The sequence below is a fragment of the Eleutherodactylus coqui genome, chromosome 6 (genome assembly GCF_035609145.1).
Source record: "Eleutherodactylus coqui strain aEleCoq1 chromosome 6, aEleCoq1.hap1, whole genome shotgun sequence".
NCBI classification, from domain to species: Eukaryota; Metazoa; Chordata; class Amphibia; order Anura; family Eleutherodactylidae; genus Eleutherodactylus; species Eleutherodactylus coqui.
In genome coordinates this window covers 83,514,081-83,534,240 of record NC_089842.1, presented here as the reverse complement: position 1 = coordinate 83,534,240, position 20,160 = coordinate 83,514,081, and the positions used below count along the sequence as shown (strand labels likewise).

The 20,160-nt window shown below is 44.5% G+C and overlaps 1 protein-coding gene across 1 annotated transcript; it reads left to right on the top strand.

Moving 5' to 3' along the window:
- Window positions 1-3,523: 3,523 nt before the first annotated feature.
- On the top strand, window positions 3,524-4,477 carry LOC136633632 (formyl peptide receptor 2-like). Its single transcript, XM_066609391.1, has one exon. It carries the CDS (start codon window positions 3,524-3,526, stop codon window positions 4,475-4,477), a length of 954 nt encoding a protein of 317 aa, XP_066465488.1.
- The last annotated feature ends 15,683 nt before the right edge of the window (window positions 4,478-20,160 follow it).

Below are 20,160 nucleotides of genomic sequence, written 5' to 3'. Positions count from 1 at the left end.
TAATCCCATCAACTATCTTTGGAAAGAACTGGAATGCCAAATCCGTGCATGCTGAAATGCCCATCATGTCCGCATCACTATCTGAAGCTCTCCTCCAGGAATAGAGGCAAGTCCATCCACATATTCATCGGAATTAGGTGGAAATCATGCCTGTAATCAAGGGTTACTAAAGTCATTAAGGCCAAAGGTGGCCCAACTGTGTACTGAAAAAATGTGAATAATATTGAATTTCATCGCCTTCCATCTGTGTCCCAATACTTTTGTCACCATAATGTAGATAGTATACACAGTGTACAGTGGAGCTAAATGTACAATGACACCATCTTCTACTGTTGTGATAATTAAAGTAATCTTTGTTTGTTTTTTATTAATTGTTCTTTTAGGTTAGCAATAAGAATGGATACTACTGATTTAAGCCTGAATTTACCTGCCGTAACTCTGGATTACAACTATAAGTATGTTTATATTCCTCAGTCTTTATTAACCAAAGTAAAAAGAAATCAAAATTAATGAAAATAATGTGAGGCTTTATTTACATCTACATTGGCGGCTCCGTTGTAAATTCCATCAACGTGGATAGTATACATAGAATCTGGTCGTGTCGGACCACATTGTAAGCTGGGGTCCATCATGCAATGCATAAGGTCCTGCAACATGGTTTGCTTCTAATCATGACAGAGGTGTGAACACAGCCTCACATAGACCTTCTCACTGCATTAGAAAACAACCCCTTTGGTCCTGAAACAAAGATGGCTGTACCAGTTCTCTGATGATCTGATGACACTGTGCATGACTACATGCAGCTTTGATTGGCCAGTGCTGCAATTACACAATTAACTGAATCATCATTTCTCCTGTGGTGGCACTTCAGGAAATTGAATGCAGTAGCATAAAGGAAGCAAATATATATAATAAGACATAGCTAAAAGTTATAGCATTTTTTATATTTAAACTTCTCTATATTTTCCAGCAGAGGGTTTGTTAAAAGATACAGTATCAGTGTAGACAACCCAATAAAGACATATAAGCAACATAAATCTATCTACTTGGTGTGGCGGTCAGGAATTCCCTTCACTTCGCCTTCTACCTATTACCATCATTGGCATCCTCCTAGTCTTCTATGTGGCAGATACCACTCTGTGCGCCAGGTAGTTTTCTTTGCCAGTAGGGCATGCGTACATGCTCGGCTCACCTCTTAAAAGGCCAGTGCACGTACCCGGCTTTACCACCTCTAGCCTAAACAGTTGTTTCCCTGATTATAATAATTATTTAAAGCATTCTCCCACACTGAAAGGTACTTCAGTCAAGAGGTTCCCAGTGATCCAAGTTAAGCTGTTCTAGTATGTGCTTGATTCTTGGTTTACCCTCTGTGTGTGTACCCAGTTTTCCTTAAAGGGGTTGTCTCGCGAAACCAAGTGGGGTTATACACTTCTGTATGGCCATATTAATGCACTTTGTAATATACATCGTGCATTAAATATGAGCCATACAGAAGTTATTCACTTACCTGCTCCGTTGCTAGCATCCTCGTCTCCATGGTTCCGTCTAAATTCGCTGGCAGCTTGCTTTTTTAGACGTGCTTGCGCAGTCCGGTCTTCTCCTCTCAGCACGAGCCGCTTCAGTGTGCTCGCCGCTACAGCTCTTCTGCGCATGCGCAGACGAGCTGTCACTGCTCGGGAGCGCGCTGGAGCGGCCATTCTGTACCATCCTCTGTTGGAGGAAGGTGCAGAGCCGCACAGCTGTCCCGCCGTCCTGCCCCCCAGGTAAGTGATGGGCCGGGGGGGCTGTCGCTGGGCCGGGGGGGCTGTCGCTGGGCCGGGGGGGGCTGTCGCTGTGCCGGGGGTGGGGGGCTGTCGCTGTGCCGGGGGTGGGGGGCTGTCGCTGTACCGGGGGGGGGGGGGCTGTCGCTGTACCGGGGGGGGGGGCTGTCGCTGTGCCGGGGGGGGGCTGTCGCTGTGCCGGGGGGGGGGGGCTGTCGCTGTGCGGGGGGGGGGGGCTGTCGCTGTGCCGGGGGGGCTGCGCCGGTTACCTGCTGCCTGGCGGTGGGTGACTGTGTGCCGTGGTCGGCCGCGTTCAATCCAGGGGTCCGGTCGGCGGCTGCGGGGCGTCTGGTTGTCAGGGAGACACAGCTGATAGCGTCTCGGGAGCGCGCACGTCGGGCTACAGCAAGCGATGGGAAAAGAGCTGGCGGACATCTTGGGAAAATTTTTATAAGTTGCTGAAACGCTGGAACTGTAAGTACAAACCAGCTGGAAAAGTCATTTACAGGGGGGCTTAGTAATGTATGCTTAATTAGGGGGACTGGGCAAAACAAAAAAAAATTCACTGCTTCCTCGAGAAAACCCCTTTAACTCTTCTTGTCCTGACCTTAGCCTTGTTCTTGACTATGATTTGCCTGATTGCCACCAGTCCTGACCTTTTTCCTGCTGTACTGACTACACCCTTGCCTGTCCCTTTAGTACCATAATTCAATGACTTCTGGCCTTCCGGTCAGCAGTCAGTGTACTGAAACTACTCCTGGGGAAACAACATGGAGGTTTCCTGCAGAATAGGTCAAATCCCTCTAAAAAAGCAGTTAAAGAGTGTAGAACAGGGACCTCTTAGAGCAGGCCTTAGGAGCAGCCCAAGCCAAATACAGTAAATGACACAGCTGGTCTATGCCTGCTGTACGGAACTACTATGCCACAATGTACCAGTGTAGATAAAGTATGTCACTCTGGACTCGTGGCTGGAAGTTCAGAGGAATTGTCCAGTCTTCACCAAATTTACCAAGCTCTCTGCTATCAGGAATATTAGATCTGTGAGGATTTCCTTGCAGTATGTATGCTCTCTGTCAATGACATCACAGATCTTGAAAATGATAAACAATTAAAACATATAGAGGGAAATTTGTTTATACCTTGTAGGGAAAGTAATGGCAATAAAAGGTTGCAAATTTGGATGCGTGCGCCATCTGCCTAAAAAATGTATATTTTTTATTTCTACGCAATTCTTTCCTTCTAATAGAGTTGGTGCATCTTTCTCCATCTCACTGCTGCTAAAGACTGGCATCAGGTCTTCAGTAAATCTCCACATAGTATATGAAGAAAATGGCAGATTTTTCAAGCACGACAGTACTTGACCTAGAGGTAACATAACTGCAAACAGGAAGTGCAGCTCAGTTTGACCCCATAAACTTTTCTCTCTGCAAGAGTCAACCAGTATAAGTTTCCTTCTTTTCAAAGGAATTGCAGAGAGGTAAAAGAGGAAACTGGCAAACTTGTCTTATTGGTCAAAAATAAAATTAAAAACGAGGTTAGGGGGTGTGGTGGGATGACAAAGCAGCACAATGTGACTTTATTTGTTTTTTCTCCCTGTTCACCATGTATACACCATTTTACAAAGCAGATATTTATGAAGCCATACATCCTTCATATGCCTAACTCTTGCCTTATCATATCTTCTAAGGTCATCTTACGAAGACTACGAGACACGTACTACGCTCAGTTACAATGATTTTAGTGATTACTACATTATACAAAATATGTCAATTACTTTATACAGCATTGTTTTTGCTCTTGGGACTATTGGTAATGGATTAGTCATCTGGATTGCCGGATTCAGGATGAAGAAGACAATCAGTGCCACGTGGTTCCTTAATCTGGCCATTGCAGACTTCTTATGCTGTGCATCTCTTCCTCTACGAATAGCAGGGTGGTTTTACCTTTTCCCATTCATGCGAATTAGTTGTTGCTTAATGAGCATTTTTCTGTTTGGTATAAACATGAATGCCAGTGTTCTTCTCTTGACAGCCATGAGTATTGACCGCTGTATATCGGTCCTGTGGCCATTTTGGGCGAAAATTCATAGGACCAGTAAACTAGTGAAAATCACTGCAGCAATCATTTGGGTGTTCAGTTTACTTTTTACTGGGTTGCTGTTTTACTTATATGGATTCCATTTTAATGATTTAAAGGAATGGTGTTCATCATCTATCCATAAATACGATCCTGATGGGATGAAACAGATCTTCCAACTGATCAGGATATCTATAATGTTTGCCATCCCTTTTCTTGTTATTTTGATCAGTTATGTTACTATTTTCCTCAAACTTAGACAAAGAAGGAGACCCCAGAGATCACAGAGGCCCTACAGGATCATCTCTGCTGTTATATTGTGTTTCTTTATCTGCTGGTTTCCTTTTTACATCTGGCCACTAACACCCCAGTATAAATTATACTACCTTCATTTCTATATAATAAATAATATTATCATCAACCTGGCTTGCTTTAACAGTTGCATCAATCCAATCATTTATGTTTTTATGGGCCAAGATTTTAAACATGGCTTCTTAAGATCTATCCCATTCAGGCTTGAAAAAGCCTTAAGTGAACAGCCTAATGACCTATGCAGAGAACAGGAGGATTTTGAAGATGCTTGCACTGCTGTTATAATAAGCAGGAATTCTCCTGCTTCGTCATCATCCCCTGTCTTTTAGCTTGTTGATGGGGCAGTTACTGTGCAACTATCCCACAACTGATCCATTAAAGTGGGTCAGCTGAACACACTATTACAACCCTATTGGGGAACTATTTTTCTTTAGCTAGCCTCTGCTTAAATATTCCTTGCTTCTGCAGTGGGTTGCTGCTTATAGTGCATATGTTTAAAATCCAGTAATTCTTTTATGCTTCTAGCACCTTGCTCCTAGTCTAGCCTTGTGATTCCTTGTATGTGTCTAGTTTTATTGTTTCTACCTAGCTTTATTTCTTGTCAGTATGGTTTACTCCTTTGGTTGTCTACTCAGATCTTTGCTTCTAGCCTTGTAACTTGTTTTTCCTTGTTCTTATTTGTATCCACTAGAGATGAGCGAGCACCAAAATGCTCGGGTGCTCGTTACTCGGGACGAAATTATCGCGATGCTCGAGGGTTCGTTTCGAGTAACGAACCCCATTGAAGTCAATGGGCGACTCGAGCATTTTTGTATATCGCCGATGCTCGCTAAGGTTTCCATTTGTGAAAATCGGGGAAATTCAAGAAAGTGATGGGAACGACACAGCAACGGATAGGGCAGGCGAGGGGCTACATGTTGGGCTGCATCTCAAGTTCCCAGGTCCCACTATTAAGCCACAATAGCGGCAAGAGTGCCCCCCCAACAACTTTTACTTCTGAAAAGCCCTCATTAGCAATGCATACCTTAGCTAAGCACCACACTACCTCCAACAAAGCACAATCACTGCCTGCATGACACTCCGCTGCCACTTCTCCTAGGTTACATGCTGCCCAACCCCCCCCCCCCGCACGACCCAGTGTCCACAGCGCACACCAAACTGTCCCTGCGCAGCCTTCAGCTGCCCTCATGCCACGCCACACTCATGTCTATTTATAAGTGCGTCTGCCATGAGGAGGAACCGGAGGCACACACTGCAGAGGGTTGGCACGGCTAGGCAGCGACCCTCTTTAAAAGGGGCGGGGCGATAGCCCACAATGCTGTACAGAAGCAATGAGAAATATAATCCTGTGCAACCACCATCAGGAGCTGCACACGTGGGCATAGCAATGGGGAACCTATGTGCCACACACTATTCATTCTGTCAAGGTGTCTGCATGCCCCAGTCAGACCGCGGTTTTTTATAAATAGTCACAGGCAGGTACAACTCCGCAATGGGAATTCCGTGTGCACCCACAGCAAGGGTGGCTCCCTGGAACCCACCGGCTGTACATTAATGTATCCCATTGCATTGCCCATCACAGCTGAGGTAACGTCCGATTAAATGCAGGTGGGCTTCGGCCCACACTGCATGCCCCAGTCAGACTGGGGTTCTTTAGAAGTCGACACATGCAGTTACAACTCCGTGTGGACCCACAGCATCGCTGTTACAGCTGCGGCAGAGGAGAACGATCTTTATGCTGACAGTGCGGGGGGGGGGGGGCACTCTTGCCGCTATTGTGGCTTAATAGTGGGACCTGGGAACTTGAGATGCAGCCCAACATGTAGCCCCTCGCCTGCCCTATCCGTTTCTATGTCGTTCCCATCACTTTCGTGAATTTCCCAGATTTTCACATATGAAAACCTTAGCGAGCATCGGCAATATACAAAAATGCTCGAGTCGCCCATTGACTTTAATGGGGTTCGTTACTCGAAACGAACCCTCGAGCATCGCGGGAAGTTCGACTCAAGTAACGAGCATTCGAGCTTTTTGGTGCTCTGTAAAGTCCAGATCTGCCAACTAGTGTCCAGCTGGTGTCTTTACAACTGCAGATTTTTAAAATATATTCCTCTTATCTATATGAAAAACCATTAAGGGAGTTTTCAAGGATTTAAAGGGATCTTTTTTTTTATGACATTTCATTTACCGTATATACTCGAGTATTAGCCAACCTGAGTATAAGCCGAGTCAATAAGTTTTACCATAAAAAACTGGTAAAACCTATTGACTCAAGTATAAGCTGAGCTATACTAAAGTATATACTAGGTTAAAAAAAACCCCACAATACTCACCTCTTAGCCACCGTCTATGTCCCCGGTGCGATGCTCTCCCCGGCGGTGCAGCAAGCTGCTTCAGTCTTCTCCCCCCTGTAATCTCCTTGGCTTGGTTTTCTGTGTGAGGAAGCGCTGTGATTGGATTGAGCGCCAGCCAATCACAGCCGGCGCCCGATAAACCAATCACAGCCATTCAGTGATGTCATTTACTGAATGGCTATGAATGATCGAGCCCTAACTCACTCGAGTATAAGCCGAGGGGGGCTTTTTCAGCACAAAAGAAGTGCTGAAAAAGCCCCCCTCGGCTTATACTCGAGTATATACGTTAAATTAGGTTTGGACATCAAGCATATTTAAAGAAAACTGTTTTTCTATTCATATGATTATTTTATAAAAATTCATGAAATATTCCAGTTTTCATATTAACCAGTTGATTTTCTTTCAGCTTTGTTGTGTAAACAGAGTCATCTTATTATCACCAGCATCCAATCAAAGTTTCATCAATGCGAAATGCTGTTTTAAAAGGGAACCTGTCACCAGCTTATAGGTATCTAAGATGTTACCACAGTGTAAATCGGCAAAGCTGCAGCACAACATACATGTTTTTAGGCGAATTAAGCGATTAGCCAAAACCCTCAAATATACTTTTGTTGCAGTGCACTCGATATGCAATGTGGTTTCACTTTGAAAACCTGGCCTCTTCATTCACTCGCAGCGGCCCCAAGTTCTGCCAACAACAGTGCTCCAGCGCTAAAATCTTGTGCATGCATCACGTGCCTCTCATAGCTCATCTTCCAGCACATGAAGCGAAGTTCAGACCACTTAGCTTCAGTTAAATGCTCCTTATTGTTAGTCATCATTACATTTTCTGGTGCCCCATGTGGGTTTGGTATTTGTAAGCCGCGGTATCCCGACTTACGACCTTCCCGCCTCATTTTTTATAATAAAATTTTTGTTTTTAACTTCATATGAGTGCTGTAGAAATCTTGTATTTTGGAATCGGGTTTTCAAAGTGACATGCAGACTCTGAGCTAGAAGGGTGCTGCCTCTTTGACTCAAGGCAGTACAATTGTCTGCTGGGTGCGCTGCAACAAAAATAAGATTTTGGGATTTTGGCTAACGGATCCGATCTCCTAAAATATGCATGGTGTGCTGCAGCTCTGCTGATTTACACTGTGGAGATATCTTAGATATCTATGTACTTGTGACAGGTTTCCTTTAAGTAGTACAATCTTTTATACACGCTATACAAGTACTAGATATTCTGAGACGTGTGAATTTGTCAGAGGTGGCAGCGCTGCATTTGATATGTGACACAACTTATAGTCATGTGACTGTCTTATCTGGATGGGTTATCGTAATGTACAAACTATGCAGCCTTGTACTTCATAAACTTATACCAGATTGATATGACAACATTTATGTACCACAAAATATACTGTACATATGTCAGAGGAGGAGAATGAAAATGTAAACATTTTTAATTATTTTGAGGAACTCATTTATTGAGTAAATGTTATATCTTTCACTCTACGTAAAGAGAATTCTAGGAGTGCCTTGAAATCAGCACATGTGATGGGTGCAGCTAAATAAACCTTCATCCAATAAACCTTTTAACTAATGGCCCATTTAGACGGGACGAGCTATTGGGCATACAATGCTCGGCAGCTCGTCCCAGTGATGCTCGCTCCTGTGGTGTTACACAGGAGAGAGTATCACTGGATGCCGTCATGAAGGCGGAGCGGGTCAGAGAGCGTTCTCCCCCCACTAGCCTCCAGTGAACGACTGCCATTTAGATGGAACGGCGCGTTCTTCAGTTTTCTGCATTTACACGGGACGATATCGTCCAAATTGTGACAAGAACATGAGAATTTGAACTATTCCAAATTATAATCACCCCATGTAAATGGGCTGTTGGGCTACATTTCCACAGGCGTTTCAAGTTGCGCCCAAGACTTTCGTGCACAAATGATATTGTATGGCACACGGACACTGTGTCCCTGTCTGAAATACGGACCGTACATTACATGTTCTAATCTCGTGTGAGACTCGCACAAAATTAGGACATGCAGTGAGTTTTCAAATTGAACCATTGGTCTGAGAGAAAGAATAATTGCTTGTGCACACGAATACATTGAATTGAACGTATTTTCCCATACGAGTTCCGTCCATATCGCAATCAGACATAGCTCATATGGAAGTATATCTATGTAAATACATCCTAATATATAAAAAATGGTGCTGCACTCTGAAAGGTTCTGTAAGAATTTACAGAGTATTTATTCATATACAGAGCAACATTTCAGTCCCACAATGAGAATTTTTTTTAAGCTCCATGGGAAACCTAAATGTTCATAATGGAAGTAAAATACACTGAGCATGAGTAAATAAACAATTACATTTTTACTTAATTTCTATCTATCTATCTATCTATCTCATATCTGTCTATCTATCTATCTATCTATCTATCTATCTCATATCTATCTATCTATCTATCTATCTATCTATCTATCTATCTATCTATCTATCTATCTATCTATCTATCTATCTATCTGTGTTTGTAAAGGTGTAGCACCAGAATCATTTGTAGTTTTTGGAAAGAAATATTATAGCTGTAGTTTTGTTGTTTGAATTTTTTGTTATGGTTTACTAAATTGTTCATTTTTACTATAGAGATTTATTTTTCAAAAAGTTCTATAAGCTGATACTCTAAGCGAATGTTGGGTATATTGCTTTCAATATTTTGAAATACTAATGTATAAAAATCAATAAAATACATTTCAAAAAGAGTTTTCATAATTGTTTGCATTAGCCAGAATTTTAAACTAGAAAGGAAGTGGTGATTTCCAGAATAACAGACTGCACAGTGTAGATGATCCTTACCAACTGAAGCAAAGAAATACCTTAAACAGATCTATATTCCAGATCTCAGTTGTTTCTAGCACCAGATATGGCAAAATGACCACAGTATGTCAATAGTCTTTGCGAGGATAAAGTGTCCATGAGCTATAGCTGGCGATGCAGCTCAGCCTCATTCACTTCTGGTTGGGCGATTAATCAAATTATTTGATTAATTTGCCACTTTAATGACACTCTATTTTGATTTTCATCACAGAGTTGTAATGACTGGGCTGGCTGTACAGTACATGGGGGCTATCATCACATGGAGGTGGACAATACACATGAGCTTGTGAAAACAGCAGGGAAGTGGAACCTGATCCCTCATTTGTAAATAACTTTGACTTTTAACCCCATACGTTTACATAAGTGATGTGCATACACATCAATTTCTTAGAGGGAACCTGTTATCATCACTTATGAGCCCCATAAACAATGAAAGATTAGGGAACATGGAGTCTGGGGAGCTGTGTTTCATACTCACCAAGTGCCCCTTTAATGATAGGCTTCCTTTAATATTTACCCTGTTTCCACAAAAATAAGAATTACCCGGAAAATAAGCCCTACCCTAATTTTTCAGAATTTTCGGGGAGGGTTGAAATATAAACCCTACCCCAAAAATAAGCCCTAGCTGCATTACGTTAAAAAAAGATTACGTAGCATGCTCGGTCCAGGTCCCTCCTGCTGCTCTCTAGAGCTCTGATGCATTTCTTGCAGTCCTTGGCCACCCACAGAAGATGACTTCCTGGTTACAGGATTCATAAATCCCATTTCCAGGAAGTGATGGCTTTGATTGGTTCTCAAGCGCTGCTCAGCCAATCAATGCAGCGCTCGATGAACCAATGTGATGGCCGTGATTGGCTCATCAAGCACTGCATTGTTTGGCTGAGCAGCAGTCGAGGAACCAATCACATCCATTGTGTTGTGGAGGCAGGTTTTATGAAATGGCTGAGCAATGATTGGCCAATTATGCCTCCACAACGTAATGGCTGTGATTGGCTGAGCAGCGATTGAAAAACCAATCAATGCAGTGTCCGATGAAACAATCACAGCAATCGCATTGGTTCATCGAGCGCTGCATTGATTGACTGTGCAGCGCCCAAATCCAATTGGAGCTATTGCTTCCTGGTTACGGCTGAGGACTGCAAGAAGCATGTCAGAGCTCCGGAGAGCAGCAGGATGGACCTGGACAGAGCCTGCAAGGTAAGTATCATAAGACATCCCCTGAAAACAAGACCTATCGCCTCCTTTGGGGCAAAAATTTATATAAGTCAGGGTCTTATTTTCGGGAAAACACGGTGTAGTGGCCCAGTACATGCTTTCCTGGCCCCCTCCATAATGTCATACATGTACACTACCATTCAAAAGTTTGGGGTCACATTGAAATGTCCTTATTTTTGAAGGAAAAGCACTGTACTTTTCAATGAAGATAACTTTAAACTAGTCCTAACTGTAAACAAATGCACTCTATGCATTGCTAATGTGGTAAATGACTATTCTAGCTGCAAATGTCTGGTTTTTTGTGCAATATCTACAAAGGTGTATAGAGGCCCATTTCCAGCAACTATCACTCCAGTGTTCTAATGGTACAATGTGTTTGCTCATTGGCTCAGAAGGCTAATGGATGATTAGAAAACCCTTGTGCAATCATGTTCACACATCTGAAAACAGTCTAGCTCGTTACAGAAGCTACAAAACTGACCTTCCTGTGAGCAGATTGAGTTTCTGGAGCATCACATTTGTGGGGTCAATTAAACGCTCAAAATGGCCAGAAAAAGAGAACTTTCATCTGAAACTCGACAGTCTATTCTTGTTCTTAGAAATGAAGGCTATTCCATGCGAGAAATTGCTAAGAAATTGAAGATTTCCTACAACGGTGTGTACTACTCCCTTCAGAGGACAGCACAAACAGGCTCTAACCAGAGTAGAAAACGAAGTGGGAGGCCGCGTTGCACAACTAAGCAAGAAGATAAGCACATTAGAGTCTCTAGTTTGAGAAACAGACGCCTCACAGGTACCCAACTGGCATCTTCATTAAATAGTACCCGCAAAACACCAGTGTTAACATCTACAGTGAAGAGGCGGCTGCGGGATTTTGGGCTTCAGGGCAGAGTGGCAAAGAAAAAGCCATATCTGAGACTGGCAATTAAAAGAAAAAGATTAAGATGGGCAAAAGAACACAGACATTGGACAGAGGAAGACTGGAAAAAAGTGTTGTGGACGGATGAATCCAAGTTTGAGGTGTTTGGATCACAAAGAAGAACGTTTGTGAGACGCAGAACAAATGAAAAGATGCTGGAAGAATGCCTGACGCCATCTGTTAAGCATGGTGGAGGTAATGTGATGGTCTGGGGTTGCTTTGGTGCTGGTAAGGTGGGAGATTTGTACAGGGTAAAAGGGATTCTGAATAAGGAAGGCTATCACTCCATTTTGCAACGCCATGCCATACCCAGTGGACAGCGCCTGATTGGAACCAATTCCATCCTACAACAGGACAATGACCCTAAACACACCTCCAAATTGTGCAAGAACTATTTACAGCAGAAGCAGGCAGCTGGTATTCTATCGGTAATGGAGTGGCCAGCGCAGTCACCAGATCTGAACCCCATTGAGCTGTTGTGGGAGCAGCTTGACCGTATGGTACGCCAGAAGTGCCCATCCAACCAATCCAACTTGTGGGAGATGCTTCTAGAAGCGTGGGGTGCAATTTCTCAAGCTTACCTCAACAAATTAACAGCTAGAATGTCAAAGGTGTGCAATGCTGTAATTGCTGCAAAAGGAGGATTCTTTGATGAAAGCAAAGTTTGATGTAAAAACAATGTTATTTCAAATACAAATCATTTTTTCTAACCTTGTCAATGTCTTGACTCTATTTTCTATTCATTTCACAACGCATGGTGGTGAATAAGTGTGACTTTTCATGGAAAACACAAAATTGTTTGGGTGACCCCAAACTTTTGAACGGTAGTGTATATCTTATGTAGATGCTCAGTGCAAAACTGTCTTGTCATTCTGTTATGTGTATTGCACAGCTGCAGCAAGTGAGAGGTTAAGCGTTTGCAAAGCCTGGAGACTGTCTGTAAATGTATCAATTTATGTCTTGTCATGTGGTATGAGAGAGGTTATAAAAGTAAGTGCTTGAGATAGGGAAAGGGTCCATGTCTTCTGGAGTCGTAGTCAAGAGGTCCATCTTCTAGAGCTGAGAGAGAAAGTACAGTGCTGTATGATGGTACCTTCAACCTTCATGCAGTGAAGATGGAAAAAGAACAGAGGTTCCACCAAATGTGTGTTCCTTGAATGAAGAGAGAGTGAGCCCCCAGAGAGAGAGTGCAAGTAAGCAGCAAGTGAGTGCATCTTTCCAAGGCCTAGTGCAGAGGTACTTGTTCACAATAGTTTCACACCTGAGCGTCCTGAAGTCTGGGTCCTGCTGAGTGAATGTACGCGTCTTTATTTAGTCACACACAGGCGACCTGAAGCCTGGGTTTGCCGTGTGGAGGTACTCTAGCTTATTTAATTCCTGCACTTTCCAAAATTGTAATTTGTGCCTTGTGTATTGTTGAAGTTTCTCTGAAGTTAAGCAATTCCAGGCCCTGACCGTTTCCGGGGTCCTGAGGTACTCTATCCCTGTCAGTGGCTCAATTATTTCCCCAGTGATGTTCATGCCAGTGAGTACTGGAACTGTGGCGTCACCCGTGACAAATTGCACCTGTTCTACCATCTATTCGGCATCCCTAACCTAGGAAGAGGCCCAGCGCTGCCCTAGCCTTGGCTGCGTGTGTTCCTCCAGGAGGGAGTGTAGTAAGTGCTGCCGTGACAAGCCAGCATCTTGCCCTTCCAGCTCCTCAGCATATGCCATGTGTTCGGGGTCATCCTGCAGATCGATGCAACGGTACTAATTATCAAAACTGCTTCATTTAATTCTGATAAGCAGTATTGAATAAAGGGATTGTACACAAATTACAAGCTATCCCCTGTCATGTGGATAGTGGATAACTTGCTGATCAATGAAGGTTTAAAATCTGAGATCTACACTTATCCTGAGAAGAAAGGTCCCATGTCCCCGCGTCCTATTCATTACAGGCTTGTTGCAACCGCACGGTGGGGAGGAGAATGGAACGACGATCATGCAACTGCGCTGCTACTCCATTCATTTTCCAATCGGTAAATGCTAAGATATTTCTGTAAGCCTCTTTAAAATGAATGGAGTGTCGATCACACATGCTCGGCCAGTGCCCCATTCAGTGTGATGTCATTGTGGATGGGAAAAGCATCCCTGCAGTGATCATAAGAGGGGGGGCACAGGACCTCCATTCTCAGGATCAGTGTGGGTCTCAGCGGTGAGACCTCCATCAGCATGCAAGTTATTCCCTACCCTTTGGTTAGGATATAACTTGTAATTCTGGTACAACACTTTTAAGAATTTTCTGCACATGCAATTCCTTTATATATTAAAATGTGTCTTGATATTCTTTTAGCTTGTTTAGAACAAAAGCAAAAAAGAAAAGAAAATTGAGAATTGAGGAACGTTTGCGAAGAAGTAATTGGGATTTTTATTTCAGGCCACATCGCTCAGAGGTAGATGCATTGGCAAACAACCCAAAGGCAAGGAGGACGCTGTTTAGTGATGAAAGAAAATGAGAGAGACCTCTTGTTCAAACTCAGATAACCTTTTTAAGTCATCAGTTCCCTTTTGGGCTGGTTTCAGATGAGCTTGTAAAAACACGTCTGTAATACCGATCTGTATTAGGGCTCCCACCCACTGGCGATATTTTCTCCACTGCGAAGCGATTCTAAAGTTAAAGTCTCGCATTGCAATGCGAGAAAAAATTCGGCATGACGCCGACATATCGGCATCACGCCGACATATCGCCAGTTTTTTCAATGGAGCCAGCGACAGCAGCGCTAGCCCCATTGAAAAGAGATGGAGAATGCCAGGGACTTCTGCCACAGCTGTAATAGCTGTGACAGCTGTGGCAGAAGTCCCCTGCATTCTATTCCATTGCTTTCGATGGGATCCCATTGAAAGCACTGCTTTCTGCTAAGCCTCTCGGAATGATTATTGGGGAAGGGCTTGAAATATAAGCCCTTACCCGATAATCTGCCAAAAGTGTGAAAAAAAATGTAAAAAATTATACTCACCTCTCCTGCGCTCAGCCGCATCCTCCTGCTGGCTCCCCGGCACTGCTATGAAGCTCTTTCAGCAGTCGGCGATTTAAAAATCCCTGCCTCCTGAAAGGGCTGTGCAGATTGGCTGAGGGCTCAGCCAATAGCAGCTTCTGCTTAGCTATTGGCTGAGCGCTCAGCCAATCACACATAGCCCTTAGCTATTCATTCATTTAAATCCCCGTCTGCTGAAAGAGCTTCATAGCACTGCCGGGGAGCCAGCAGGTGGACGCGGCTGAGCGCAGGAGAGGTGAGTAATAATTTTTTTATTTTTTCATCACTTATTGATGATTATCGGGGAAGGGCTTATATTTCAAGCCCTTCCCCGATATTCATTCTGCGGGGATGGCTGAAACCATTGATTTCAATGGGATCGGCAGCAGTGACGATCCCATTGAAAGCAATAGAATACAATGCCGCGGACTTCTGCCACAGCTGTAACAGCTGTGGCAGAGGATTCCTTCATCCCCGCAGTCCCCCCAGGGATGAAGGAAACTCCTGCCACAGCTGTGACCGCTGTGGCAGAAGTCCACGGCATTCTCCCTATGCTTTCAATGGGGCTAGAGCTGCTGTCGCTGGCCCCATTGAAACCACTTGCGATATGCCGGTTCTATACCGGCCTCTTTCTTGCGCTGCGATGCAAGAGTTTTCTAGTGCTCTCGCAGCGCAAGAAAGAAAATATCGCCAGTAGGTGGGAGCCCTTACAGACATGTTTCAAAGACATTGCATCCATAAGTGATCAATTTTTCATTCATATGTATCTTCAAGTGTTATGTAATTTCTATTCTACCGATCTATATTTGCCCAATAGAAAAGAATACAAATGTGGAGGCAAATATGCAAGAAAAAAGATCTTGCTGTCTTTTTTCTAAAAATCTCCTTAAAATTCAGCCATGTTATTAGTCTTTAGATTTGCTTTAGCTCCGTATTACTTTTCCCTCAACACAGACTTAATGCGGAGCAAAAATACGCTCATCTGAAAGCAGCCTTATTAATAAATGAAAAGGAGTGATTTACTAGATGTGCATCATTTCCGTCAGTTGTACTCAAGAAATCTGACCTATACTACATTTTTGGAGACTATGTCCTGTTTTCTTTTCACCTTCCAAATTTGGTGAGTGATGACAAAAATCAAAGCTTTTGCCACTAAAAGACGCATTTCATCTTTTCAACATTTCAGAGATAGAGTGTATGCCACAAACTGGTGCGAAATGCTTTGTGAATATTGATGACTGTGCTTTAAATTCAAACAATCCCCCTATGTTAAATAAACTATTGATTGTCTTCACTGATTTCATAGAATGCCATGTTGGCCACAAGATGCAGCCACTTATAGTTCCTTGACCTTGAGTCTTAATTGTACCCTCTATACCCCTCCATACAAACCTTGAATGCACAGGATGTACAGTTACATCCTGTGTCGCTAAGGGGATTAAAAGGAATCTGTCACCATTAGAGATGAGCGAGCGTACTCGTCCGAGCTTGATGCTCATTCAAGTATTAGGGTGTTCGACATGCTCGTTACTTGAGACGAGCACCCCACGTTACTCGAGTCAATTCCATTTCCTTCCCTGAAGGTTTTGCGCCATTTTCTGGCCAATAAACATTCAGGGAAGGCATTACAACTTGCTCCTGTGATGTGCCAGCCCTATCCCAACCCCCTGCAGTGAGTGGCTGGGGAGATCAAGTGACCGCAGAGTATATAGGGCAGTCCCGCCCGCTGCTCGCCTCAGACACACGCTGGCAGAGATTAGGGAAGGTGCTGTTCCTGCAATAGGGAGAGTGTTAGGCTGTTAGCATCTTCAAGAACCCCAACGGTCCTTCTTAGGGCCACATCTAACCGTGTGCATTACTGTTGTGGCTGCTGGTAGCACATTTTTTTTTTGTGTGTATTGGGCGTGCAGCCACATTACAGCTATAGCGTTCTCAGGCTGCAGTCTGTACTACATAGTATAGGGGCAGTATTGGTCAGGCAGGGACAGTGGGTAGTGTGGAATCCTGTCTACAAGAACACCAATGGTCCTTCTTAGGGCTAGCTGTGACCGTGTGCGTTTAACTCCGTGGCTGCTGGGAGTTGTAATACCTCACTATTGCACAGCTAGGCCTGCTTGCAGGCTTCCGTATAATTTTTTTTCTGGCTGCAGTTTGCGTAACATAAGCGCTGTCTCCCTCCAACTGCACGCCAATAATTCTAAAATTTTTTACACCGCTGTGTGTCTGCCGTCAACTGCACGCACAGCGTACAGCGACAGTGCCTCATAGAGGGAAAGTCAGATACACGCTATATAGCCTGCATTGCATTCCAAAAAAAAACAAAAACCTTCTTACGGCTACCTGTGACCGTCTGCATTTCACTGCGTGGCTGCTGTGAGCTCAGGTGCATCACTATTGCATATTGCACAGCTAGGCCTGCTTGCAGTCTTCCGTATAATTTTTTTTCTGGCTGCAGTTTGCGTAACATAAGCGCTGTCTCCCTCCAACTGCACGCCAATAATTCTAAAAATTTTTACACCGCTGTGTGTCTGCCGTCAACTGCAGGCACAGTGTACGCCGACAGCGCCTGATAGAGGGAAAGTCAGATACACGCTATATAGCCTGCATTGCATTCCAAAAAAAATGAAAAAAAAAAAACCTTCTTACAGCTACCTGTGACCGTCTGCATTTCACTGCGTGGCTCAGGTGCATCACTATTGCATATTGCAGAGCTAGGCCTGCTTGCAGGCTTCCGTATATATATTTTTTCTGGCTGCAGTGTGCGTAACATAAGCTCTGTCTCCCTCCAACTGCACGCCAATAATTCAAAATTTTTTTACACCGCTCTGTGTCTGCTCTTTTTATAATTCACCATGCTGAGGGGTAGTGGTAGGGCTAGAGGACGTGGACGTGGACGCGGGCGAGGACGCGGAGGTCCAAGTGAGGGTGTGGGCATAGGCCGAGTTCCTGGTCCAGGTGAATCGCAGCCGGTTGCTGCGGGATTAGGAGAGAGGAAAGTTTCTGGGGTTCCCAGCTTCATATCACAATTTTTGGGTCCACGTGGTAGACCTTTATTAGAAACAGAGCAGTGTGAGCAGGTCCTGTCGTGGATAGCAGAAAGTGCATCCAACAATGTATCGACCACCCAGTTTACGCCGTCCACTGCTGCAACTCTGAATCCTCTCGCTGCTGCCCCTCCTTCCTCCCAGCCTCCTCACTCCATGAAAATGACACATTCTGATGAGCAGGCAGACTCCCCGGAACTGTTCTCGGGTCCCTGCCCTGATTGGGAAAAAATGGTTCCTCTCCCACCTGAGGAGTTTGTCGTGACCGATGCCCAACCTTTGGAAAGTTCCCGGAGTCCGGGTGATGAGGCTGTGGACTTCCGGCAACTGTCTCAAGAGCTTTCAGTGGGTGAGGAGGTCGATGATGGTGATGACGAAAAGGATGTGAAAAGAAGTGGCATGGAGGCGCAACCCTCTAAGCTACTAGAAGATGTAGATCAAAGTCCGATGTGTGATGGTGAAAGCACTTCTTTTTAATTATTTTTTCACAAATTAAAAACCAGCAGTAGAATACGCGTTTCAGGGAAGAACCCCTTCGTCAGTTCGGCTGGATAGGACTGTGTGATAAGTACAAATAGATAATGAAGGAGTGATTAACAATGAAAGGGGATGAGAGGGGAGACACAGTTGTCTATCAGTGAGGCAGTAGTAAGGGCAGTAAGTCTGAGGGAAGAACACACAGAGGATTCGGAGGAAGAGCCGCTGGAGGATGAGGTGACTGACCCCACCTGGTTTGATAAGCCAACTGAGTACAGGTCTTCAGAGGGGGAGGCAAGTGTAGCAGCAGGACAGGTTGGAAGAAGCAGTGGGGTGGCCAGGGGTAGAGGCAGGGCCAGAGCGAATAATCCCCCAACTGTTTCACAAAGCACTCCCTCGCGCCAAGCCACTGTGCAGAGGCGAAGGTGCTCAAAGGTGTGGCAGTTTTTCACTGAGAGTGCGGACGACCGACGAACAGTGGTGTGCAACCTTTGTCGCGCGAAGATCAGCCGGGGAGCCAGCACTAACAGCCTCACCACCACCAGCATGCGCAGGCATATGATGGCCAAGCACCCCACAAGGTAAGACGAAGGCCATTCACTGCCTCTGGGTTGCACCACTGCCTCTCCCCCTGTGCCCCAACCTGCCACTGAGATCCAACCCCCCTCTCAGGACACAGGCACGAGCGTCTCCGGGCCTGCACCCACACCCTCACCTCTGCTGTCCTCGGTTCCATCCAGCAATGTCTCTCAGCGCAGCGTCCAGCTGTCGCTAGCACAAGTTTTGAGCGAAAGTGCAAATACGCCGCCGCGCACCCGCACGCTCAAGCTTTAAACGTGCACATTGCCAAATCGATCAGCCTGGAGATGTTGCCGTACAGGCTTGTGGAAACGGAGGCTTTCAAAAACATGATGGCGGTGGCGGCCCTGCGCTACTCGGTCCCCAGACGCCACTATTTTTCACGGTGTGCCGTCCCAGCCCTGCACGACCACGTCTCCCGCAACATTGTACGCGCACTCACCAACGCGGTTACTGTGAAGGTCCACTTAACAACAGACACGTGGACAAGCACAGGCGGGCAGGGCCACTATATCTCCCTGACGGCACATTGGGTGAATGAGGTCTGTCAGTTTGAAATAATGCCTCACAGGGGCTGGTAGTGTAGTTTAGATAGCGGTCACCATCTAGGACCGTATTGTACTTTAGCCAGGTTAGAAAATTTATCATCACAATTTCTAATTGACCTCCCTGGCTCTTTTGTCAGTCTGGGATAATAAACGCCAAGTATCAGGTGTTCAGACTGTTTAATCACTAGCACCTGTGTTTGTTGAATAGTGTTCAATTAATGGACCTATCTAACATAAGGATTGCTATGTCAGCTGTCTGTTCATTATAAAACAGCATGGTCAATTGCACTATTTGCAAACCAATCGGGTTGCCTTTACAGTCGACTGTCTAGTGTAAGGCAACAAGATTGATTGCATTATAATCGCAAATCAATCTGTTTGTGTAAATCAGCCTCCACAGTCGTCTGTTTAGTGTAAAGCAGTGTTATTAATTACACTACACTAAAAACCATTCTATTTGCTTTTACATAATGTGCAATTAATCTACCAGCCTTCTTACATTGGCGCATTAAAAAACCAGTTCTTACGCGCAATTTTTGTGCAACTGCTGTTTGCTATTCGAACCCATTGCAACAAAAATTGTGTGCAGTTGATTGGCATCGCACAATTTTTGGGCATCATTCAGTTTTATTTTCGTCCTGATGAAGCAGCGCGCCAAATAATCTGTCTTGCGCTGCGGAAACGCGTTGACGATTAGACGATTACGGACGATCTTGTTCGCCGTGGTCCACATTGGATTTCAGCTAACTATTTATATGTTCATCAAATTCGCAATTTTGCGAATTGACATATATTATAAGTAGCTTGGACTTCTCCTGACTTAATTGTCATTACAAGTCCAGCCTTCTAGCCTGTTTCCGATGATACAGACTTTGACCTAATTTAAGAACTGGGTCTTGTCAGATCGATGACCCTATGGGGAAGTGAATAAGTCTAGTAACAAATAAGGTTACGGACTCAGTACAGTGCTCCCATAAGCGAGTGTACTAGTATAATA

Bases quoted from the DNA above. Each gene is read 5' to 3' on its own strand.
- LOC136633632 (XM_066609391.1), top strand. From the start codon at position 3,524: ATGTCAATTACTTTATACAGCATTGTTTTTGCTCTTGGGACTATTGGT.